At 47.0% G+C, this 27,110-nt stretch overlaps 1 protein-coding gene, 1 long non-coding RNA gene and 1 pseudogene across 2 annotated transcripts; 2 read left to right on the plus strand and 1 right to left on the minus strand.

The window, feature by feature from the left end:
- Positions 1-854: 854 nt before the first annotated feature.
- LOC123110077 (BTB/POZ and MATH domain-containing protein 3-like) lies at positions 855-3,688 on the plus strand (annotated as a pseudogene).
- A 2,314-nt stretch (positions 3,689-6,002) lies between these two features.
- On the minus strand, positions 6,003-6,905 carry LOC123110088 (uncharacterized). The gene is made up of 3 exons (XR_006453155.1): positions 6,826-6,905; positions 6,587-6,735; positions 6,003-6,094 (listed from the first exon to the last, which is right to left on the minus strand). It is a non-coding gene; the product is annotated as an uncharacterized lncRNA (long non-coding RNA).
- Positions 6,906-19,510: 12,605 nt separating this feature from the next.
- On the plus strand, positions 19,511-20,840 carry LOC123087497 (BTB/POZ and MATH domain-containing protein 2; the record flags this gene model as incomplete). The annotated part of the gene is made up of 1 exon (XM_044509519.1): positions 19,511-20,840. A coding segment is annotated over one exon (1,170 nt), but the record flags the coding sequence as incomplete, so codon positions are not given.
- Between the last annotated feature and the right edge of the window lie 6,270 nt (positions 20,841-27,110).

Genomic DNA, 27,110 nt, shown 5'->3' on the forward strand with positions numbered 1-27,110 from the left:
CACGGCATCAATGCCGGCCGCTGCAAGCTCTAGGCCGACATGAATACGGTGTGGCAAGCGGCGCCAGGCGTGTGATGGAAAGCGCAGGATGAGCGGGTGGGGGCTTTGGTGGGCCAAGGCGGCCGGAAGCGAGCGTGGGATCGGTCCGGACTCACGCAAGCCCCCCCCCCCCCCCCCCCCCCCCCCCCCCAGTTTGTGGGGGAAATTACGTCCAGACTGCGCCGCGAACCGATACATGTCCGCGTCGGATGGCTTCCGCGCCGCAGATATGTGAGAGGTTTGCGGGTCCACCTTAGAGATGCCCTTACTTTAGTTGACACGTGATGAGATCTATGAGACATGCAAATATATAGATCTATGGTGGACCCTGCAACATGAATCTCAGGAAAACTGATTGGTGTGAGAATGAGATTATGTAACGTTACCGCGCAAACTCAGAATCCATCGATCCATCCAGTTCTCTTGCATTGTTCCTGAATCAAACGATCCCAAAAAATCGTGGCTGCCAAAAGTGCTTTTGGATGCGTGCGTTTGATCCGACGGCCAAAACAGCGTTCGATTGGAAGTCCTAAAAAATCTGAGCCGAAAATAAATAAATCCATACACGTTGTGGATGCTAACCTGAGTTTGAGTTTTTTTCTTTTAAGAATCATAACCTGAGTTTGAGTTGGTATACAATGTACCACGTGTTCCTGTCCGTGTAAGACTTTGCCTTACCAATAGTATTTGATGACACTTCCCTGAAAAAAAAGGTATTTGATGACACGTCAAGTTCGAGTCGGTTCTCTGGTCATTGGATCTGTGCTATATATATACACCCATATAGACGTGATACTGTAAGACCCAGAGATTGATCAAGCACACCTGAAAAACAAAGAGGCAAAAAAAGGCACGATACGAATCGTCTCCTCGATGGATCGATCCGATGAGATCATGTCGATGTCGGCGCTCGTGTCATCCCTCCGTGCTGCCGGCCGACACCACCTCTCCGCCGGCACCTTCGTCGTGAGGCCGGTGACGGGCTCCTACCTGTATAGGATCGAGCAGTTCAAGCAAATCCAAAAGATGTTTGGAAACGGCGCGAAGATCGAATCAGAAAATGTTTCGAGTTGGTGGACACGACTGGCGTATCAGGTGCTACCCGAACGGCGAAGAGGGATACGAGGGCTTCATCGGCCTATACCTCGAGCACGCCAGCCTTGACCGCACCGGTGACGCCACACCGGATTTCCGCATGAGCATCCTTGACCACACCGGGAAGCTATTGTGGACCGAAGGTCATGCCCAATTGTCGGAAGAAATCGATGATGAGAGCAAAGGTGATGCTCAAACTTTCTCGATCGGCAAAGGTATCATGTGGGGCTGGAGTGATTTCATGAAGGTTGAAGACCTGGACGACAAGAAGCACCTCAAGGACGGATCTCTGATAATCGTCTGTGACGTCACCGTCCTTGACATGCGCACCATCGAGTACCGTGACGGGATGGCATCCACGACTACAACTGTGCCACCATCGGAGCTGCACCGAGAACCAACGGAGGTCCGCTCAGAGTCCAAAGAGGGGGCTAACCCTGACATGGAGATACAGGTCGGCGGGGTGACCTTCCCGGCGAACAGGTCGATGCTCGCTGCCCGGTCTCCTGTCTTCAAGGAGGAATTGATGCCAACAAGTATACGTGTCGATGGAATTGATGCCGACGTATTCAAGGCCCTGCTCTACTTCATCTACACCGACAAGTTGCCGCAAGAGATAGAGGAGGAAGGGACGTTGGCCAAGATGGCGAAGCCGCTGCTCGTGGCAGCAGACAGGTACAAGCTGGAGAAGTTGAAGCTGGTCTCCGAGGAGGCGTTGTGCGGGCAAATCGATATGGAATCCGTGGCCAACACACTAGCGTTAGCGGAGCAGCATTGTTGCAGCATGCTGAAGGACGCTTGCACGCAGTTTCTCGCTGACTTCTCGTTCTAATCCAATCTAGGAGAGACCAACCAGTTTGATGGTGCAACTTGTCATGAAGCAGTAGATCTCCTCCCCTTACTCTTATAGACTATAGTCTCAGTTTAAGTCGCAATGCTTTTGAACATATGTTTTGCCTGAACCTGGTTTGCTTATTTGCTTGTGTGCTTGTTCCACCAACTAGATGACCAGTTGCGCCAATGGCGCAAAGGCCAAAAGCAAGCCATGTATTGAGAGAGTGTACATTAATATTTTTCAGACACATTTTGAAGTGATAAATATTAGACAAAGTCATCGCTGCATGTTTGACCATGGCGCAAAAAGCGAAAGCGAGCCAAGCATACAAAGCATGTGTATGAGATTGATTTAGAATCAACTTAAAGATACTTATATTCCATTACATGAAAGTTCATGCTTAAAAGAAAATATTCAGATCACTTGGTAATAGCATACATTGGTTTTAAAAAACAGGCTATATTAGCATAGATGGATGGTGTATATAGTGCTTGTCCATTAACCATTGATTGAGTCTTGTACCTGCCGTCGGCAGGAAGAAAAGAACCTACGACCTAGGTGGACGAACAACCTAGCCACACACTGCAGACAGGATCAGAGGCCTATAGAGGAACAAAAAGAATCAAGCAACTGTGTATAAAACAATAATCAGATGGTACACTTTTCTAGCTATGTATAAAATACTTGATGTGTAAAATTTTGCTAACGAACCAAAGAAAATCTGATTCATCTCTTTATTTATTACTGTAAAACAAAGCAACACAATAGTAGGACGATACAAATTCACACACATGCATGATGGAATGCGTCGTTTGTCTCTGCTCTGCCTTCCTCCTCTCAAACCATCCACCGTGACCTGAACTTGAGAGTATAGTCAGCGGTGAAAAAGGTCTAAACTTGAAACAACAAATGTCAGCAAGACCCCAAGGCTTGAAGTTTTGCATGTAATAAAAAACCAATTCCCAACTATTTTTGCCCAATCATCCCAAACAATCACCATGTATTTTAAAGAGAAATTCAGTCCAAGCAGCTTCATCAATCCTTCAGGTGCATAATCAATCACTGTAGTGTTCTAGCCTTAAGAAACTGAAAAAGAAACAATCAAAAACAAAAGTAAAAGTAAAATCATGTGTAGCAGCAGGAAAAGCAAAACTAATCACATTCTGTCATTCTGACCTATCATCTTTTAAATCAAACTACACAAGAATAAAATTATCTAACAGAACATGAACACCATGTGTCCTATTCAGAGCGGTACCAAAAAGGAGAGACATCTTCACTGCATATATATGCTAGATAATCAAAAATCTGAAAGCATCTTAGAGGAAGCCCTCACTAAGAACCTTGGCAGACGTTCATGAAGCTGCGCCTACATTAGCTACATGACCGACAATTACTCAAATTTGTCGTAGTACACAAATAACACAGTTGAACAACAGATAAATAGGAAGAGACATACACGAATTGCAGTCAGATTTACATGCCTGCTGCTCCTCGACACTGCAACCCTTCCTCAAGGGCCGTCATGATTTGGTCTGCTTGTTTTGTTTACTCCGGCTATTCATTGTTGGTGCTGGATTTTTATTGTCTGCATTGCTGCATAAGATGAATATTTGCAACCGTAAATATTTCAAGGGAAAAATTGATTTGTGAGATTATTTTCTATAGGATGTGAGAAGCAATACTTACTCTTGCTTTTGTCTTTTGGGAGGAGTACAGTCCTATTCCTTTTTTTGCGGGAAACGTTCCTATTCCTGGAGCTGCATTCAAAAATATTGTACATACGTACTGCTACTGCATGAGTGGATATAGAAGAATAGATAAAAAATCAACAAAAACAATACAGAGAACTAACAAAAATTGCAGGAAAACTAATTATGCCTGCCTTCTTTTAGATAATATAAGATAGTTTAGGGGCTAAACCAACTAATCAATAAAAAGGAGAGCATGTATATAGTTCATCTAGTTATTATGAAACATGTGCTTTATAAGCATATGAGTGTTGTGATATCTGTCAGATTTTTCAGATTAGAAGGCAGTGTTGCATAGCAATGAAGCAAAATTTTGCAACAAAACATTGTTGAATACGTGTTGCTTTATAAGGGGTATCTTTGTAGTGCCGCTTAAAAACTGCAACATGTATTAAAAACCGCAACAAGGTTCTTTTAAATGCTTAACCAGTTCTACTTTCAGTTCAGCATACAAAAGGAACGAATAGGAAGTGGAGTAAACTAAAACAAATTTTGATAAAAAATGATGCTAGTGGTTGCTTTGGTAGTTCAACTGCTTCACAGAACTGATTAAATCTGAGAAAGTTATTGGTTGCAACGGAAATGTGACATTATCCTACACACCTATATTAAACATCAAGTTAGCATGGCATATATTTACACAGAAACAACACAACATCCTAATTGATAATTTCTTTCTTCCTTATAGTTCTAATTTTGAACATGGCACAATGGTTTATTCCCCATTTTAATTTTATACTCGAATTCAAATTCAATCTGTGACACGCATGTTTATACGCCCAATCTAAAATCTGAGAAGAGCGGAAAAAGTGAGGAAGTTCCCTCAGTTATCCCAAGTTTCTAGCTAAATGGAAGGTACATGAAAAAAATGCATTGCTGGAGTCAGAAGCATGAAATTTAGCACAATCCCAGAATACAAAGTTCATACCATGGTCGTCTTGTTTAGTACTCGCCATTGTAACCCCAGAATGCAAAAATGCATTACTATCTTGCAAGGGCTTGATCGACCATAGTGTTGCCTGCTCATAAACAGCCAAACAGGCTCAACCCCAGAAAAACCTCTGCTCTGACAAATGGTAAAAATCATTTCATAGGTGACTCAAGTTTTACCCCGCCTGCAAGAACTGAACCTCCTCAGCAACATCACAAATGTAGGACAAGGCATGTAAGTGACATTATTTTGAGGATGAAAAAAATGTATATATATATATATACATCAGTTGAGAACTGATTATATGCCTTTAGATTCAATAACTCAATAATCCTATAAAGATATTAAGCCTAGGAGCCCTTTGTAGCAGAAGAAAGCTTCACATACATGATAGCCTATTTGTAAATCAATATAGCAAATGCAACGAGTAGTACACGTGTGAGGTCAGTGTTGCTTGCTGGCAAGAAAATGGAAGCGGAAACATGTGAATAAACATTAACTGTATACATGTGGCATTACTAATATTTTTTGCCTTGGGCAAACCTGTGATATGGAATTTAATCGTTGGAACCATATATGAACTGAACAATGTGCATTATCTAAAGCTAGCACAACATCTCTTCCTATGATATGGTTCATATGTATTCAACCAATTCAAGCACTCGAGAAATTAACTAAGCACTGGACCCTGATCATAGAGATCTTACTTGCGTATGTCATCGATGAGACCAATAACTCCCTCAAACTGAGATCATCATCCAAATGCATCCAGGCATGCTTAATGACCTATACTTGGAGATGCAGTTGCTTCTGATACTCAATGGCCCATCAAGAATTGATGCCTAACCCCGCAGACCAACGCAAACATGAACCCATTAATTTCATCACAAACATAAACGCAGCAGCACCAAATTCAGGGACAAAGAAAGAAGGAAAAATGGAGTGACCTTGTTGGAATTGGGTAGCAGGCTCTGCAACACCTTCAGTCTTCCAGCCGATCGACCCAGGCAACGATCAACCCCGACAAGCAATTAATAATTAGCACCTCAAGCAGGCAATAAGAGAATGGCAAGATGGGTCATCAACTTCTCGGAATGGTTGTGCACCTCAGCGGTGCTGACCCGCTTACTGTCGCAACCCCCATATAAATAACTACATTCAGATTTCCACAATGAAGTCTATGCAATTCTTGTTGGGTAGGCGGCGCTAGACTCGAGTTACATGTTCTGATGGCCCTGTAAATAATTAAGCATGGTAGTGAGAATGCAATATATAGAAAACAACACAAAATTAATCTAAAAATACTACAGGGCAACGACATTTTCTCTTCAGTTAGTCAGAGGTTTATGTACCGTGGGAAAAATGTAGCAAGGAAACGAAGCAGATCGTACAATCTTGCATATAAGGGGAGGGAGAGGTAGCAGGAGCAGAGGGAAACAAGGTCTGTAAGAAGCTCACATTGGCGTATTAGTATTAGCTGCACTCGCCACTGCCCGACACACGATGAGAAACATAGAAAACACAACAACCCCGACGAATCAGGCACTGAACTAATGGAAGACCAAATGGGCTAAAACTGCTTGCTGGGTTTAGCAGGAAAAACATGTGTCAAGCATAGCTAACAAGCATGATGTAGTAGCAAAAATAAGCACTATTATTATAATAGTATAGCATGACCAAAAGAAGCATTTCCATGCCTAAAAGAAAAGGCATCAAATAGGTAAAATTAATGGTTCAACAGTGCGGGAAAAAGATAAAACATCTCTCTATAACAATTGGTCACATCAGGCGAGACTATGGAGCATTAATGCATTATGAGTACAGGAACACATCCTACTCATTACATTTGATTTTATTTTCCAGTTGAAGTATGCCCTTTTGTTGAGCCCTACAGAATTCACAAATTAATCTACAACTATGCGAAGAGGTGGCTACCTGGTGGCGTCGACTGGCCGTGATGGTGGTTCTGGTGGGTCCCCGATCTGGCTCGGACGGACGGCTGCTCCACGGGTGGTGAACGGTCAACACGGAGAGCACAACATACCACATACACCACCCGATCAATCTAGAGCCTGAAAGAGCATCTGAGAACGCGAAAGAAAAATTGCAAGTGAGGAGAGGAGACCATCAAATTGCAAGTGAGGAAAGGAGGAACAAAGTTGGTAGATGCTCACCAATGCCGGCGCTCCTCCACAAATTTGCAGCTTTCCTCGAGCTCTCGTCTGTGGGTAAGTCGCTCAACTGCATCGTCATTACCCGCATCAGTCGAGCCGGCAAAAGCTGAAAATGAGGAACTAAGCACCTCCCACATTGTCACCGGCAACGTCCTCCTTGCTCTTCTTGTTCCTCTTCTTCCTCTTTCATTTCTTCTCACCCTTCTCACCCTCCTCTTTGATCTCAGGTACCAAAGTGCCTGCACAATCACTACCATCAATAAAACTGTACTACAACCACCCATAAACAAGCGAGTATGAATTAGAACTAAAAAGAGGAAGGTATATTTACCCTATTAAACCCCAACCACTTCACGATAAGTACCAAAATCTGTTAGCCTAATTAACCTAATAGCCTAACATTAAGCCCTCAACTTGGCAAATAGTTGAACATTTACCGCAACCATGTAGATCTAATAGCAGCAGTCCTAACCAATGACAATAAATAAACTACCACTATTTTCTCCCGTAAATAAACCACAAACAATTAACATAAGCATGAAATCCGTCACCCTAATTAACCAAATAGCCTAACACCTAGCTCCCTCTAATGAAACAATTAACATAAGCATCAAACACATCATGCATCACTGCAAGACAGTACAAATTTCACACTCTAAATCTAATCAAAACTAAAACCCATATAGCATATTGATAAATGCCAGCATTTAGAATCACATATTTGTTCTTCATCTTTTCTTTCTCAGATCAGCACATGCCATGTTCAGGAAAATCACAAATTAGGAGGTAGAGGCAAACCCTTAACGACCTCGAGCTGCTGCTGCAACCCTCATCTCCAGAGCCGGCGGCGCCATGGGAGGGCTCCTCCGCCTAGCGCCGCGTGCCGGCCCGCCTGCACGTCGGGGAATCGTCGGATCCGCCTGCACATCAGCCCGCGCTGAATGAACCGCTGCAGTTCTACAACAAGAACAACCGGGGAAGGGAAACACAGTCTTTGAGGAGAATGAACAACTACAATCATGAGGACCAACGGATCAGACACGTACCTCAACCATCTTGCCGGCGGCGCCGTCTCCATGACGAACCACGACGGCCTCCTGCTCTCCTCCATCTCCCCAGCTGCTCAAGCCCACCGCGACCAATCCGATGCTTCTTGTCCTCGGCACCTATCTCCCCTGCTCCTTGCAATGGTGGCGGCATGGGAGAGAGAGAGAGAAGGACAAGGAGGAGGAGAGGTGGCGGGGCGAAGATCTGCGCCCGATGCAGAATCATGGCGCGCGGCGCGTGATGCCGGCGACCTGCGCCCGACCCGGCTGGACCGAGAACTGTCACACCCGCTACTGCACCTCGAGCGCCGGGGAGAGAAGGCGGCGTCGGCCGCCGCGTGGAGCCGGCAGCGCGACGGGAGGGAAGGAGGGGATCGGAGGAGGGGGGGCACGGGAGAGAAGGCAAGGGAAGGAGGGGATCGGGGAGGAGAGAGCAGGGGAGAGGAGATATTTTCACAGGACCCTGCTCGCGCTACTTTTCACCCGGACACAGGCACGCACACACGCGGTCGCTGCGAGGCTGGCCCACGCGCAAAGCTGGCCCATGCATCAGCCGCTCTAGCCCGATTCCGCGGCGTTCAGAAGAACGAGCGCCCAGATGTTTACCACGGCGATAAAAAGTACGATGCCAACAGCCAGCAAGGCGAATCGAGCGTGCAGGATCATTTTGAAGCCGTGAGGGCGCTGGATGGGCGGGTACTCTAGCGGCTTTTATATGTTAGATGCCTTTTACTACCGTGACAGTTGCCGCTTAAAAAAATATTTTTATCTGTTTTTAATTTGCATCTTGAGATACGGAAAATAAAACAATAATTATGTGATAATTGTCCTTCAAAAATATGTATTATTTGGTACGTAGAAGCACGTTGCCGCATGTTCACGTGGTGGCCAGAGGCACAAAGCAGGCCGTCCATGGCAACGACTAGACAAGCTCATCCATGTCAAGCACTAATATGCCGCTTCCGTATAGCTTGGGTAGACCTCCAAGTGAGGTTTTGTAGGTTAAATTTGGTTTGATCATATTCAACTTTCAATCTATTCAACATGTGTCATGACAATATAAAGATTTTTTCCGTAAAAAATGTCAATACAAAAAACACCATAAGTAACAAAAGTTACATCTAGATCCATAGATCACCTAATGACGACTACAAGTACTGAAGTAAGTTCAAAGCGTGCCGTCGTCATCATCTCTCATTCATTGGAGCCGGACAAAACTTGTTGTGGTATATGTCGGGAAGTCATCGTCCTAAGGCCCATAGAACCAGTGTAGCAGAACAACAACCGTGTCGACAAAGAGAAGTGTTGGAAGGATCCAACCTGTAGACGCCACGCTGGTGCTGGACTAGGCAAGGACTATCTTATTCAATCTTCAGGGAGCCACCGTCAACTTGCCTTCTTGAGCAAGACACAAACCGTAAACGAACCCGAAAAACACATGAAAACGAAGCAGGATCCTTCCTGCCGGTGAAGCTCGGGGTCCAACGCGCCCCCATGGGCATAAGGCCACCGGAGACGAGGCGGACCGACGGCAGCGCCGTCGGAGGCAAAGGAACTCTATTATTTTTCTTCGTAGAGGAGGCAGTGGTTGCGTACATCTCGTAACATAAACCTATGGTTTGAGCACCATCTAACCTAAGAAATTGGCATGATGGAGAAAACATGACGAAATATTATATTTAGTAAAATTAATTGGCACAGTCATGGGCTTCCATTTGATTCCAACATTTGGCAACAAAATAATGAACTCGGGGTGGGGGGGGGGGGGGGGGGTAGATCCATAGGATAAGGCGATGATGGCGCTTTGGCGTCGTTTCTCCTCTCGAGGCATTATCTTGGGATCTAGGCATCGGCAAGCGGGGCCGGTGGAAGACGGTGGTGATGGTGTCGGGTCTTCTGTGGCAACGATGACGATGGTAAGCGATGGATGAGGCGTGGCAATGGTTGCAGTAGTCGGCTTTCTTCGGCGTGTCCACGGGATTGCCTCGGTTATTTGTAGTTGTGAAGTCGAAGCTGTGGAGACGATGGCCGGCGGCAGGTGGTCTGTTCGGTGATTGCATAATTCTCTTTCTTTGCTCTCCTTTAGAGTCAGAGTTCCACTGTTCTTGATCGGATGGTTGAGCTTTGGCATAGATCTTCATGTGGCTCGCCCAGCCTCTTCGGGGTTGGCTAGGTCGATGGTCCTCTGTGACGAAGTTAGAGTCGCCTACTCAGGGAGAAGGGACAACGATGACGCTTGTTTGAGGAGAGGTGATGACGATGACGTCAATGTGCTATCGCGGCGAGGCTCTCTTTGTAGAGGTGTGTGTAGGGTATCTTGTGTGCGCCGCTTAGGTTTTCACCCGATTTTCTGTTAATTAATCGGACAATTCTCCTCTTCTTAACTAAAACATGAGTCAAATCTTTTGTCTTTGTTTAAAAAAAATGAACCAGAGGGATTTGTCATGCTTGCTAAAGAAAATTACCGTGCATGGACATCACCAATCCTCATGAATGTCGCTGGTTATGAAATCCATATGATAACATTAAGGGGGAAAGCATTCTCGATGTTTTATTTTCTTCCGTAGAATCATAAACAACAAGGCCCAACACTATAGAATCTGAATTGTTCTCTCTCCTTTTTATTGGACAATCGTATTACTGGCATGGGAAAAGATGCTTATGGAACACTACGAGACAATAGAGTGGGAGTTCAAGTAAAAGGCCAAATGACAGAATCCTTTGAGATAAAAACTTTAAGTGGTTGATGTTGCTCGGATTCCATCTCTCAATCGTTGGATAGAGTATACCAAAGGCTGAAATTTGAAGTTATTATGACACTATATAGTCTCAAGTTGTGTTCGCGTATGTATATTCGGGTTACAGATATATCGGAGAGTACAATTGTGATCGTGGCAATGATGAGTCGAGTTTTTTTTGAAAAGAGGGACTCCCCGTCCTCTGCATCAGAACGATGCATACGGCCACATTTATAAATAAATAAAGTAGTTCAACAAGGTCTTGCAGCCTGTAACAAAATAAGAAGCTGGCTCACAAAGAGCTACAAAAGCAAAAAAAAGTCCAAAAGCCACAACCGGCTAGCATAAAAAAGATAGGTAAACTAATCATTTATCCCATTACATGACCGCCATCCAAACCGGTTGAAGATATCCCGCGCTACCATCTCTCACCGGACAGATCTAGTAACCAAACGCTCCCTGGCCTCCGTCGAAGTGAGTAAGGACCACATACGGATTAGCGCAATAGCCCGGAATAAAACCTGCAAAAAATGAATAGTTGTTATTCTGTTAAAAGCCAAATCATTTCTGAAGTTTCAAATTGTCCATAACAACGCACATGCTGCTACGACGAATTTGTCTAGCCATTTCGGACTCTATCCCTACAAGCCACGTTTCAAATAATGACCTGACCGAATTCGGAGGAGTAATGTTAAAGGCAATTTGCACCGAGCGCCGCAACACCCTCGCCAACGGGCATTCAAAGAAAAGGTGCTTCATAGTTTCATCTCGATCACAGAAACTACACCTAATAGAGCCTGTCCAGTTGTGCTTAATCAAATTATCTTTTCTTAAGATGACTTGTTTATGTACAAACCACATAAACACTTTGATTTTTAGAGGAACCTTAACTTTCGACACATGTTTGGAACTAGGAATAACACTAGAATTGATGACATCAATGTACATCGACTTGACTGTGAATTCACAAGATCTAGTAAGCTTCCAACACAACTGATCGGGCTGATGAGTAAGCTGAACCTCCATCAGTCTACTCACCAGATGAAGCCAAGCTTCCCATCGGTCACCAACAAGCACCCTCCTAAACTGAATATTAAGGGGAGCGGACTGCAAACTCGTTGCAACCAGAGCATCACGTTGCTGCACAATACGATATAGCGACGGATACTGAAGCGCCAACGGCGTTTCTCCCAGCCAAGTATCCTCCCAAAAGCGAGTGTTATTGTCATCACCGACAATAAACTTTGTTCTATTAAAGAAAGTAGATTTGACTCTCATTAGCCCTTTCCAGAACGGCGAATCAGTCGGTCTGACTCTCACCTGCGACAAAGTCTTAGAGTGCAGATACTTGTTACGAAGAATCTGCGCCCAAGTTGCCTCAGTCTCAGCTGCTAACTTATATAGCCACTTACTGAGAAGGCATATGTTCTTGACTTCCAGATTCTCAACACCAAGACCCCCTTGGTCTTTTGGTCGACAGATGACATCCCATTTGGCTAAATGGTACTTTCTCTTAAGTTCAACACTCTGCCAGAAGAAACGGGACCGGTAGAAGTCCAGCCATTTCCTAACTCCAACTGGTACTTCAAAGAAGGACAAAAGAAACATAGGCAGACTCGTGAGCACCAAATTAATGAGAATCAATCGGCCTCCATACGACATGAGTTTGCCCTTCCAGCAGCTCAGTTTCTTCTCAAACCGATCCTCGATACACTTCCATTCGCTGTTTGTCAACTTACGATGGTGAATGGGGATACCAAGGTAAGTGAACGGTAGTGCTCCCAATTCGCAACCAAACAATTGCTTATATGCATCTTGTTCCTCTTTGGCTCTACCAAAACAGAACAACTCGCTTTTATGGAAGTTAATCTTTAGACGGTCAATTGCTCGAAAAGGCACAACACCAGCTTCATATTTCTCGTTTGCCAAGTCATGCTCCATAAAGATGATTCTATCATCGGCGTACTGCAGGATGGACACACCATCATCAACAAGACGAGGCACCAAGCCACCTACTTGCCCCGGCCTCCTTTGCCCTACCTATCAAGATTGCCAACATGTCAACGACAATGTTGAACAAAATAGGAGACATTGGATCATCTTGTCTCAGGCCCTTGTGTGTTTGGAAATAATGACCTATATCATCATTCACTTTAATTCCAACACTTTCTTTTTGCGTGAAAGATTCAACTTGGCGTCGCCAAGCTTCATCAAAACCCTTCATGCATAGTGCCTGTTGAAGGAAAGGCCATTTGACTTTATCATATGCTTTCTCGAAATCCACCTTAAAAACAACTCCATCAAGTTTTTTCGTGTGAATCTCATGGAGCGCTTCATGTAGGACCACAACCCCTTCGAGGATGTTCCTGTCCGGCATGAAAGCAGTTTGAGTAGGCTGCACCACAGTATGCGCAATCTGTGTGAGCCTATTCGTCCCGACCTTGCTAATTTTTTTGAAAATAACATTAAGAAAATGGATAGGCCGGAATTGCTCAATTCGCACTACCTCTGTCTTGTTTGGAAGAAGGGTTATCGTTCCAAAATTCAGCTGAAAAAGGTGAAGCTGGCCAGAGAAAAAATCATTGAACAACGGCAAGAGATCTCCTTTAATAATATGTCAACACTTCTTGTAGAACTCTGCCGGGAAACCATCCGGGCCAGGAGCCTTATTATTCTTCATCTGGTAAATGGCCTCATACATCTCTTTCTCAGAAAAAGGAGCAACTAAAATATCATTCTCAACAGCCGTAAGTTGAGGCACATCCTCAATCCTAGACTCATCCAGCGACACATAGTTATCCTCTGGAGGCCCAAACAGCTGCTTGTAATACTCAGTAATATATAGCTTTAAGTTTTCCTGGCCAAGAATCGTTCCCTCATCTTGCTCAAGCTGAAAGATCCTCTTCTTTCTATGCTTACCATTGGCGATCATGTGAAAAATTGTGTGTTCGCGTCCCCCTGGACGACTCTTCTGACCTTAGCCCGAAGGGCACACTTTAGTTCTTCCTCACGAAGAAGCTCTTTCAGCCTCATTTCCGCGTCAAGCTTGGCATAAAGCTCCGAGGCTGGCATGATCATGGTTTCGGCTTTTACATCAAGGGACTGAATAAGCGTAAGGAGCTGTTCCTTTTCAATCTTATAAATCCCACTGAGATGCTTAGCCCACCCACATAGGAAACTTCTCAAATGCCTAATTTTATTCTGCCAGCGCTTGAGCGCAGTCCTACCTCCTGCATCCTTAGCCCATTCTCTGGCTACGAGATCCAAGAAACCTTCTCTCTCAAACCAAGCAAGCTCGAAAGAAAAAACATTTTTATTTCCCAAATGGATGGCCTCCCCAGAGTCAAGGAATAGAGGCGTGTGATCAGAAATACCACGAGTAAGTGCCTGGACTGTTACATAAGGAAATTTCTGCTCCCATTTGACGCTAGCCAGGACTCGATCCAGCTTTTCAAACGTCGGATTTGGCAAGGCGTTAGCCCAGGTAAACTTTCTGCCCAAAAGCTCTATCTCACGCAAATCCAGGCTTTCAATGATTGTGTTAAACATGAACGACCATCTGCCATCAAAATTATCATTATTCTTCTCATCACGCCTTTTGATGATATTAAAATCACCCCCCACCAGGATAGGAAGTTGTTCAGAACCGCAAATCCTAACCAGATCAGCCAAGAAATCCGGTTTAAGCTCGGGCTGTGCGGCACCATATACTGCCACCAAAGCCCAGTTAAACCCATTGGTCTTCGACCGCACCCGAAACATAACAGCGAAATCTCCCATGAACACGCTTCGGACTTCTAACAAGTCACATCTAACTCCGAGTAAAATCCCACCAGATCTTCCTCGCGGTGGTGGACAATGCCAATCAAAATCAATACATCTCGAAAGAGTATTTAGAAATTGTGGCGAGAAGTTGGCTCTACCAGTTTCTGACAAAGCGATAAAGTCCAACTTATGCTCAATAGAAGCCTCCGCAAGAAACCTTCTTTTAGCCATGTCTTTCAAACCTCTGCTATTCCAAAAGATTCCTTTCATATCTCATCATTGAATTTTTTAGCCGTTCGTATCCGAGCGCTCCTACGCACTGCGGAATCTGGGTAAATCTTCCGCTTCCATTTGCGTTTAGGAATATTGAAACTCTCCAGCTGGTCCTCACAACCAGTCTCAGAGGTGCGCACATCCACATTGTCCACTCGCTCATCCTCCTCCTCAGGCTCAGGAGATGGATGAGCAAGATCCGCGCAAAAATTATCGAGCGCCATGACCCCTAAAGCATCGATATCGGAGTTACTCATGGGTTTAACCGCCGCTAAGTTACGAATCATATCAAGCGCCCGTTCGGCCTCTAAACCCAGCATATCATTAACCGAGGTTGAAATTTCACTATCATTACTACCTAGTGAAATTCCTAGCTGATTTGCATTATTGATAATCTCATCATTGGAAAAATGCAAAATAGAATTAGAGGTATTGACCGACATACCAGTAGTGACCTCCACGTCACGAAGCTTGGCCGCCCTCATGACGCACCGCTGCTAAATGTCATCCACTTCCGGATGGTCCTGGAGACGGCTACTCAACCATCGCCCCTCAGAGACCGTATCCGGAATACTACCGAACGCAATCACCTCCTCCCGAGTAGCTCTACTCGAGTGCACCAAGCCGTAGGAAGGTGGAACCTGGGCCTCCTGCCCGAGCTCCCCATCTGCCCCGGCCCAACGGCCAGCCAGCGTCACCGGCGCCGAAGGCAGGCAGGCCCCCCTGGGCGCCCCAAGAGAAGAGGACCCCGAGGACACCTGCCCCGAGCCATCTCCGGAAAGCGACGCCGGTGCCAGCAACACCAGCCCGGCGATAGGGGAGGAAGGAGCCGGGGCTAGCAGCCTCGTCCCCCCTCCTGAAGAGTCAATCTGCACTGTCGGGATCTCGACCTCCGCAAGCCCCGATGAGGGCGCCGAGGCCACCTGCCCCACGCCCCCATCAGCAGATGGCACCGTCGGCTGCAACTGTGGTACCCCGACTGTAGGGGTGGGATCCGAAATCACCATCTCCGGACCCCCACCCGCGAGAACGACCTCCTCCGCTTCAGCCCTGACCGAGATCGGCGACGCCCCCAGAAGAGGAACCACAGACTCCTCAAACTCCAGGACCGGTAGCGAGTGCTCGAACACCTCATCAGACTCCACCCGTTCACTCCAAAGTCTTGGGGGTGCAGATGCCGGCTCGAAAGACCCAAATCTGAGAGCAGTCGTAGGCACCGTAGAAGGTGGTACCGACCCATCCGCAGACGTCTGAGAGTCAGCACCCGGCGCAATGGACAACTCTCATCCACTGTCAGCTGCTGGTGCCTCCTTAAGTGCCGAACTATCGCCACCCTCGTGCATATCAGTATCAGTCCCGTTGGCCGCCTCAGCGAACAGACTCTCATCCTCGAACTCAATGACTAGGTTATAGATGTGGCCTCGATATGCCCACTTAACCACCTTAGGCACGAACTCGATGTTCAGCACACTGACCAGTAGACGGGCAATCTCGTGGGCCCTGGTAAAGTCCATATCCACTCGCTCTGGTCTGCCCACCATGATACCCAAACTGGCCACGACCCGGGCATCCTGCATCGGCTTGGAGGGAGCCCCAGAGAACCGCAACCAAACCTGAGTCAGAGGCTTGCCCGTAGGCTCAATCCTCTTCCACTCGTGAAACTCAAGCACACCATCAGTACCCGGCACCTTGCACATCCCGAAACTCAGAAGTCTGTGAAGATCCTCAACTGACGGGAACTCAACCTGAAACAGTTTGTCCTCGATACTAACAAGCTCCCACTGGAAATCCCCAGGAGCTAACTCCATGAGCCTCTGAACAACCTGTGCCTCTGAGACCTCTCCTCTGGTAATTTTGACTAACCCAGTCGTCAAACTCAATGTCTCGTCAGGAACCTCCATCTCCGTTGGAGATTCAAAGAACGTAAGTTCAGCATAGTACACTCCATACATCATGAGTGATGGTGCCTGATCTCTCAAAAACGGACAGTCCCCTGAATCGTGTGCCGGTTTGCCACAAATGCCACACAGCTCAGCCACACACTCAGCAATAAAATGTCCCTTGCCACCACATCTATGGCACATCATTTTTCTTTCTTACGCGCCCATTTGGATGGCCTCTCAGACTCAGTCCTGTCAGTCGCGTCTACTATCGCTGTCAATCCGGACTCATTTCCGGGAATCTCAGCAGAGGCAAGCGTCGAGACCACCTCCATAGCTTGCCCTGACAGAACCTGCTCCTCAACAGTCCCGTCAACCACCTCGACCCCCACGGCCACCACGATGACAGCGGAACCCACCCCGCTGTCGGTAGCCTGGCCAGATGCCCCCTCAACAAAGCCTCCTGGGGGCCCATGAACGGTCGCTCCATTGTGCCATCGCTCTGCCAAGCGTAGCCCCGACCACCACCCGTCGACGAGGACCCCCGGTGCTTACCAGCTCCATACGCATCAAAACCATCATCCCCCCACTGCCCCCGGGGCACGGCAGAAACTTGAGGCGGCAGCGGTGGCTGCGTCTGCACCGGCCCGACCCTGTCCTGCTGGGGCTTAGCAGCGACATGAGGCGGCGGGGGCCGGCCTCGGCTGCTTCCCGATCGAGAGCCCTGGCGCAGTCGGCCTTGACACCGCGCCACCACGGCCCGCCGCGATCATCCCGGCCGCTGCCGGCGCCGGAGGACGGATACCCGCGGGAGCAGGGGCCGACAGTCGATGACCAGTCAATCCTCCACCACGGCCCGTAGCCGAACCAACCACCGCCACCCCTCGACCAGCAGGCAGAGCCGATGGAGGAAGCACCCCATGGCCAGTCCCAGGGTTCAACGACGGCCCTGCCTCGCGGCCACTACCCGCGGGCAACGGCAGCGCAGCCCCACTCCCGGAAGCAGGCGGCAGCACGGCGCCACAGCCAACGCCAGCGCCCTGCGGCGACGCGGTCTGGACGCGGCCGGTCCCAGGCTTCTTCCCCGGCGGCAAGGCACCTCCGCGGCCCACCATCGCCCCAAGCGGGGGAATACGCCGCGCCCATCCACACCCAGTCGATCGAAGGTTGGGACTCCGGCGTCGCAGGACCCTAACCGGTGCAGGCGAGGAACGAAACGACGATCGAACTGGCGGACCTACGTCGCCCATAGCATCGATCAAGACCGGATCCACCTGGGCCACATACCCATGCGATACCGACCCGACCAGCCCACCCGCGATGCACCGATCCGCTCCCAGCACAAGCTGGTTTGGCACCGGGTTAGCCTGGGCCTCATACCCAGCTAACCCCGGCCCAACCTGACTCAGCCCAATAGCGCTTTCACTCGACCTCTCTCGGCCAATAAGCAAATTCAAACGGCGCTGGCGATCTTGAGCGATCCCGAGGCCCGAAAAACCCGACGAGACACCCGCTAGTGCCGCCGGCGGCGATCCTTCTTCTTCCGCTTAACCACGATCCACGATTCCGGCCGAACAAGATCAAAGACAGTGAGATTAGGAAGACTAACCTTCGGTAAAGGACCCTTCCAAGGCGTCATATCTGTTCACAGATGCAACCATGGCAACTATATTTTGTCCACCATCGGCTATGGCTCGGCCGAAACAGCTTACTCACCAGCCCGATCAGTTGTGCTGGAAGCTTACTACTTCTGGGGAATTCACAGTCAAGTCGATGTACCTTGACGTCATCAATTCTAGTGTTATTCCTAGTTCCATACATGTTTGGAAAGTTAAGGTTCCGCTAAAAAATCAAAGTGTTTATGTGGTTTGTACATAAACAAGTTATCTTAACGAAAGATAATTTGGTTAAGCGCAACTGGACAGGCTCTACTAGGTGTAGTTTCTGTGATCGGGATGAAAATATCAAGCACCTCTTCTTTGATTGCCCGTTGGCGAGGGTTCTGTGGCGCTCGGTACAAATTGCCTTTAACATTACTGCTCCGAGTTCGGTCGGGTCGTTATTTGGAACGTGGCTTGTTGGGATAGAGTCCGAAACAGCTAGACAAATTCGAGTAGGAGCATGTGCGTTGTTATGGGCAATCTGGAACTGCAGAAATGATTTGGCTTTTAACAGAACATCAACTATCCATTTTTTGCAGGTTTTATTCCGGGCTACTGCGCTAATCCGTATGTGGTCCTTACTCACTCCGATGGAGGCCAGGGAGCGTTTGGTTACTGGATCTCTCCGGTGTGAGATGGTAGCGCGGGATATTTTCAACCGGTTTGGATGGCGGTCATGTAATAGGATAGGCGATTAGTTTACCTATCTATATTTTGCCAGCCGGTTGTGGCTTTTGGGCCTTTTTTGTCTTTGTTTCTATTGCTCTTTGTGAGCTATTATTTTGTTGCAGACTGCAAGACATTATTGAACTACTTTATTTTATAATAAATGTGGCCGTATGCATCGTTCTGATGCAGAGGCCGGAGAGTCCCCTTTTTGAAAAAAAAAACCACAACGATATATAACTTGATGATGAGATCGAGGAGGCGCCAATTTTGGTCGCCAGGCAGATCAGCTACGTCGGGACAATGTGGTCGAAGAGGCCGAACTTCGCAATCAGCAGCTCGACGTCGTCACGACAGATATGGAGTAGCACCAGCACTTATATACCATGAATTAACTCCCACTAGCTCCCTCATAAAAGCGTGTCCCAAAACTAATCTCTGCATGATCCACACAATCGACGCGACACTAAACCTCTTACTAATTAATATCTGAGGACTAAAAATTCCATGTACTCCTATGTATACTTCTCGGTCATTCGTGCATGCATGCACACATTTTGCATTGATCACCTAATTAAGTCAGTGATGCATGCCGAACTCCTCCATCCATCTATCGCCCGGAAAACTTGCTATAGCTACTCTAGGCATCACTGTGATGCACCCTAAACACAACCCTTAAACATCACAAGCTTGAGTATCGATCGCTCAATCCACTCTGGCATCGACCATGTCGATGTCGGCTTATCTCTGCTCTCCGTGGCGCCGGCCGTCAGCAGCTCTCCACCGGCACCATTGTCGCAACCACGCAGGTTACCGGTTCCTATTTGCTCAGGATCGACGGGTGCACACTGAAGACGGCCCCCAACGGCACGCTGGTCAAGTCAGGTACCTTCGGCGTCGGCGGCCACGACTGGCGCATCAAGTGCTACCCGAACGGCGAGAAGGGTTACGACGGCTGGCTCTCCCTCTATCTCGAGCACGCCAGCCATAGCAAGACCGGCGACGCAAGGGCTTGTGTCCGCATGAGCATACTGGACCACGCCGGGAAGCCATGGCGCACCAAAGGTAATACCGAAGCCAAAGGCGTTAAATATTCGAGCTCGAGCTCAACGTGCCGGGGCTGGGGAAGCTTCATGGAGACCAAAGACCTGGACAAGGAGAAGCGGTTCAAGGATGACGGCGTGTCCATCCTATGCGACGTCGCCGTCTACGACACGCGCGCTGCCAACTACCGCGCCGGGCTCACGCCCACGGGTACCGTGGTGCCCCCGAGCGAGCTGCACCAGCAGCTCGCGGTGGTCCTGTGGGAGTCCAAGGAGGGGGTGGACGTGGAGATCGAGGCCGGCGGGGAGACCTTCGCGGCGCACAGGTGGATGCTCGCCGCCCGGTCGCCCACCTTCAAGGCGGAGCTCGCGCTGACTACCGCAACGAACATGCTACACATCGACGGCATGGATGCTGCAGTCTTCAAGGCCATGCTTCACTTCATCTACACGGACACGCTGCCGAAGGAGGTAGAGCTGGCGACGATGGCGAAGCCGCTGCTCGTGGCGGCGGACAAGTACAAGCTCGAGAGGCTGAAGCTGATCTGCGAGGAGGAGCTGTGCGGGCACATCGGCGTGCATTCGGTGGTGGCCGCCATGCTGGCGCTGGCGGAACAGAACTGTTGCCGCGTGCTCAAGGAGGCTTGCACGCAGTTCCTCTCTGAGCCCGGGAATCTGAAAGCAGCCATGGCGACATCTGATTTTGAGCAGCTGAAGACGGGTTGCCACCATGCTCTTATGGAGCTCGTCATGAAGCAGTATATTACCGCGACAGAAGCATAGCATAGGGCCCTGTAGCTTGCAGGATTAGTGTGTTAACTGGGTTTAGTCCTCTGTCTGTGTGTCCCCCTGAAAGTTCTCGTCGCCAGCAAGACAAGCTTTAATTCTTGGTTTGAATGTGAGTGAGTGTGCACGCTGCACGGTGATGTCTGTGCCTTTGTGGTTCCAGAGAAGATTAGTGTTTGCCTAATAATGTTCACTTTTACTATTCCGCATGTAACTAGATATTTTTATTTTATTTTGAAACGGAGATATTTTTATTTTTATTTTGCATTTTAAGTTGATTCCACTGGGGAAGACACAAGGCCGAGGCAGGGGTTGCCATGTTGGGGTCGCCCGTGACAGATTTGGCGTGGGAAGGTTAGAGGGATGACCAGAGTTGGTAAGAGCAGGACAGAGGCAATGCTCTTGGACAGGTCGACGTGGCGCGTGGCGACTATTTTTCGCATTAAGCAAGTCGTACGGGATCTCTCGCCTCGAGTCTACAGTACAGGGCCAGCCCGTTAGCGCAATAAAAAGAAATAAAGTAGAGTTGAAAAGGTCGCACGCAGCGCGGGGTTCGACCCGCGATATTTTTGGTTGCATTATTGCGCTGCTATCACTAAGCGATCACCCGGTTCGTGTTATGAACATAGGACGCGAACAAGATATACAATACCTCTTCAGGTTTTTGTTTTCATTTTTTTCTGGTTTTCACTGACTTCTCTTTGGTTCTTTCTTTATTTCATCGGTTTTTCCATTAGTATTCACAGGTTCCTCTTTATGTTTCTTGTTTTTGTTTTTTGACGAGGCTTTCTTTGTTTTTTGTTTGCTTTTCTTTTTTTCTTCTCCATTTTTCGTTCGGTTTTCTAATTTCTTCTCCATTTTTAGTTTGGTCTTCTTTTTTCTTCTTCATTTTCGTTTTTCCTTATGTTTGTTTTTATTCTCACTCAACATTTTCATATGTCAAAAATATTTCTTTAAAAAGTGATCAACATTTTTTATATACCCATCAACATTGTCCGAATGTTTATTCAACATTTTTCCAATAATTTCTCAACATTTTAATACTTATTTAGCATTTTTCAAATACATGTTCAACATTTTTAATACTTATTCAACATTTCTGAATAAATGTTCAACATTTTAATACTTATTCAACATCTTTCAAATACATGTTCAATATTTTGTAATACTTTTTCACCATTTTCAAATACTTATTAAAACATTTTTGAATAAATTTTTAACATTTTTTCAAATACTTGTTCACATTTTTTTAATACTTATTCAACATTTGTCAAATACTCCCTCCGTATGTAAATATAAGACCTTTTAGAGATTTCACCATGGACTACATACGGATGTACATAGACATACTTTAGAGTGTAGATTCACTTGTTTTGCTTCGTATGTAGTCCATAGTACAATATCTAAAAGGTCTTATATTTAGGAACGAAGGGAGTACTTGTTCAACATTTTTCAAATATTTATTCAACATTTTTTAATACTTATTTGACATTTTTTAATACTTGCAGGATTAGTGCGTTAACTGGGTTTGGTCCTCTGTTGTGTGTCCCCTGAAAGTTCTCGTCGCTAGCAAGAGAAGCTTTAATTCTTGGGTTTGAATGTGAGTGAGGTGGTGTTTGTTTCTCTAGTCCTAGGACTTTTTCTAGTTCCTGGGACTTTTTGAAAAAGACTCTCAAGGAGGTGCTTCTAAGGACTTTTAGTAAAAAGTCTCAAAAAAGTCCCACCCTGTTTGGTTTGCTAGGGACTTTTTCTAATCCCTACACCAAAAAGTCCCTGGAAACAAACACTCCCTGAGTGTGCACGCTGCATGGTGATGTCCGTGTCTCTGTGTTTCCAGAGAAGATTAGTGTTTGCCTAATAATGTTCAGTTTTGCTATTCCGCATGTAACTAGATATTTTTATTTTTATTTTGCATTTAAGTTGATTCCAATGGGGAAGACACGAGGCCTAGGCAGGGGTGACATGGGCCGGCCATGGCGTCACCAACGCAGGACCGACACCGGGTTGCCATGTTGGGGTCGCCGGCGACAGATTTGGCGTGGGAAGGTTTAGAGGGATGGCCAGAGTTGATAACAGCATGACAGAGGCAATTGCTCTCGGACAGGTCGAGGCGGCACGTGGCGACTATTTTTCGCATTAAGCGAGAGTCGTACGGGATCTCTCGCCTTGAGTCGGCGACTATTTTTCGCATTAAGCGGGTCGTACGGGATCTCAATGAGGAAGACACGAGGCCGAGACAGGGGTGACATGGGCCGGCCATGGCGTCACCAACGAAGAAGGACTAGCACCGGGTTGCCATGTTCGGGTCGCCGGCGACAGATTTGTTGTGGGAAGGTTTAGAGGGATGGTCAGAGTTGGTAACAACATGACATAGGCATTTGCTCTCGGACAGGTCGAGGCGGCTCGCGGCGACTATTTTTCACATTAAGCGAGAGTCCTACGGGGTCTCTCGCCTCGAGTCGGCGGCTATTTTTCGCATTAAGCGAGTCGTACGGGATCCAAGCAGAACACAACGTTGGAAGGCCAATTGCTTGCTACATCCGGAAGCATGCCAATGTAACACCAGTCGCCGCTATTAATTTTCTGTTGGAAAGTTGGACCGCCGTACTGTAAAACCAATTACATAAGCGATGCCAAGACAACAAGTCATACGGACAACGTAGCAAAGTCGACCACATGAACACAACAAGGATGTCCGTCATTGCTATAAGTCAGACGTATGTCGTAGCGAGGTCAATCAGTGTGCTACAAATTGGATATGCGAAGGTGTAAAGCTAACTAAGTGTAGATGTTAGGATTATAAGGAGAATTAATTGATCCTTAGCACATGTGTTAAGGGTTGTTGCATGATTAATGTATGACTGATATGCACTTTTTTAGAGCTTGATGTGTGTCTCCCTGTTGTGTGATATCTTCTGGATGCTATCATGCCACACTGGTGAACACGCTAATATTCACTGCCGTTGCAACGCACGGGCATATGTGCTAGTAAAAATAAAAATATCTAGTTACATGCGGAATAGCAAAACTGAACATTATTTGGCAAACACTATTCTTCTCCGGAAACACCTAACTCCACGCTGTGTGCGACCTTTTCAACTCTACTTTAATTCCTTTTGATGCGCTAACGGGCCGGCCCAGTAGACTCGAGGCGAGAGATCCCGTACGACTCGCTTATGTGAAAAATAGCCGCCGACTCGATTGCAGTAACTGTGTGCCGTTTACAGTAACAATGCTCGATTGAAAGTTGCATGTAGATTAACCAGGTATTTTTTTCAAGAAAGTAAAACTTGACAGCGGCAAAAACACTGATAAATAAAAACATTTCCTTGCACATTGAAAAGGTTAACATACCGCCCAAAAATCAGAGCAGATGGCATGTCTTTGCTTCTTTTTTCATTTTTGATTAGTTTGCGAGCGAGGCCGGATTATTCCCATGGAAAGAAGGCAGCAACATCTCTCGTGTTGCACACATGTCAGGGATTGTTTTGTTAGTGCACATTAAGATTGAGCCATCACTCACCAGCTATATATGCCACTCCAACCAAGTATCTTATATCTTTTGTTAGTTAGATTCACCATGCCATACACTCCATCCGACATGCAAGCACATCCCGAGCCTACAATCCAGCCATACTTCCACATTTCCGTTTAGAGCCAACATTTAATTTTTTCGTCATGCTCTATTCCAACAATTTCATTTAATAAGAGCCAACCTTAATTCCTTCACTCCCACACCATACCCTTCGTTTGGGCTTGATGATCTCGACAACTATCCGGCGTTTATAAACTAATGGATTTTTGTGGATCAAAGCGAGGTGGGATAAATATTCAAGTGAACCCCCTCTATCTAAAAAATGATCACACTTCCAAAAATTTCAAAAAATGGTCGTGTTTTCGTATTTATAAATAAATAAAATTTGGATTTCCAAAAAATGTTCGTGTTTTGCAAGTTTGTTCGGAATGGTTTTGTTCTATTTTTTCGCAACTTTTAACAACTGTTCAGAGTTTCAGAAAAGGCACCGTTTTCAGAGATTGTTGACAAATCTTTAAAATGTTCATGTTTTCATTTCCAGGAGTTTCGAATAATGTTCCCATTTCCAAAATTGTTTGAAAATGTTTTAAAGACATGTTTTCAAATTTTGTTTGTGTTTTTCAAAAATTGTTTGGAATGTTTTTGTTCAAAATTTTCACAACATTGCAGAATTTCTATTGGAATTTCAAAAAAAGTCTGCGTATCCACAAATTGTTCATTTTTTTAGAAAAAATATTCATGCTTCAATTTCTTTTCCGGAATTTCATTTTTTATGTGTTCCCAATTTTGTTCCGGGTTTCAAACAATGTTTGTGTTTCCACATTTTGTTTTGGAATTTAAAAACTGTTCCTGTTTGAAAAAGTTGTTCATGATTTTCAGAAAATATTCGTGTTTTTAAAAATATTTCATTTTATTAAGATATGTTTACAAATTTGTAAGTGTTTGTGCTTCACAAAACATTCTCTTATTTTTTTTTCGACAACAATTGCGATCAAAAATTTAAAAATATTAGTATCTGCGCTGGAAACTGGTTCTTAAGATTCTGCACTGTATTATAACCAGCAAAGCTTGGTAGGTCAACTGGTTGGTGTGTGATGTTTCTAATATGAGATCCTAGGTTTGATCCCCCACAAATAGATCTTTTTTGGAGCTACAGTATGTCATCGCAGCCTATTACTATTTTCATGGGCCGGCCCAGATGTTTGAGAAAATAACGTACGATCGTAACAATTAACCCCAGTGCCTCATGACAGACGAAAATTAGGTAGGTCCAACTATAAACAAAAAAAATATCACGGGACAAAAAATATTATGACCAAACCAAGAATACCTATTCCCTTTAATAGTAGATATAGATATAGATATAGATATAGATATAGATTTTGCATTTAAGTTGATTCCAATGGGGAAGACACGAGGCCGAGGCAGGGGTGACATGGGCCGGCCATGGCGTCACCAACGAAGAAAGACTGACACCGGGATGCCATGTTGGGGTCGCCGGCGACAGATTTGGCATGGGAAGGTTTAGAGGGATGGCCAGAGTTGGTAACAGCATGACAGAGGCAATTGCAGTCGGACAGGTCGAGGCGGCACGTGGCGTCTATTTTTCCCATTAAGCAAGAGTCGTACAGGATCTCTCGCCTCGAGTCGGCGACTATTTTTCGCATTAAGCGGGTCGTACGGGATCTCAATGAGGAAGACACGAGGCCGAGGCAGGAGTGACATGGGCCAGCCATGGCGTCACCAACGAAGAAGGACCAGCACCGGGTTGCCATGTTGGGGTCGCCGGCGACAGATTTGGGTGGGAAGGTTTAGAGGAATGGCCAGAGTTGGTAATAGCATGAGGCCAAATCCACCGCGCGACCCCATCCTGTCTGCGCGCATCCGTTTGGGGTAAAACGGACGAACCAGATGGCCCAGCGCGCGGGCGCAAACGGACTTTGTCTGTTTTCTGTCCGCTTTAGACCCATCCCCGACCCAAGTTTGCGCCATTTTTTGGGTGAAACGTACAGCACGCGGTCGCGTGGGCCATCTGCGCGTGCCCTCCCCTGGCCCGCCCGTCGGTGGCACAGAGGCGCCTTTTTCTATCCGTCCCCTCCCTCCCTCCGGACGCACGCCCTCCATTCTTCTCCACTCTTCCCAACTCTTCCCTCGCCGCTGCCGCCGCTGCCATTGTAGCTGTGCAGCTCGGACGCGCGCTCGCCCAGCCCCTTCCCCTCGGCGCCCCCGAGCTACCCAACCACGGTCACCTATTTTGCGCACCCCGTCGGCCGGATCTGGGGCGGATCCAGTCGGTCTTGAGCTCGCCCGGCTGTGGGAGGCCGCGCCGTGCCATGGACTGGCCGGGGACTGGGCCGGAAGGCCGTGGCAGGGCCGTAAGGCCACATGCAGGCAGTGGCCCCTCCTCTAGCCACTCGAATCTACACCGTCGGTGGTCCGCCGACAGATACACGAATGGCGGTCGGTCGGGCTCGGTGCTAGCCCAAAAACTCGTCGGTGCACCGTTGCCACTCATCAAGTGTGACCACTGCCCAAAGAAGGTCGTGCGCCGCGTGTCTACAACGCCGGAGCATCCCGGATGGGTGTTCATCAAGTGCTTAAACGATGGGGTATGTGCTGTTTTTAGCTTCGGTTTTGTGCTCTAGATTTGACTAGTTGTGCTAACTTCAAATTTTGTGTAGAATGGATGCAAGTTTTGGTATTGGGAAGAAGAGTACATCGATATATTGATAGAGCGTTGTCGGAGTAACGGGCGACGGGTAGCCCCAGAACCTTTCAAGACATCGGGACAGGCTGCGCCCCTCAAGCCAAGTCCCAGGGGCGACTCCAAGATATGCCGAGTCCGAGGGACGACTCCAAGATATGCCGAGTCCCAGGGGCGACTCCAAGATA

The sequence above is a fragment of the Triticum aestivum genome, chromosome 1B (assembly GCF_018294505.1).
Source record: "Triticum aestivum cultivar Chinese Spring chromosome 1B, IWGSC CS RefSeq v2.1, whole genome shotgun sequence".
Classification (NCBI taxonomy): Eukaryota; Viridiplantae; Streptophyta; class Magnoliopsida; order Poales; family Poaceae; genus Triticum; species Triticum aestivum.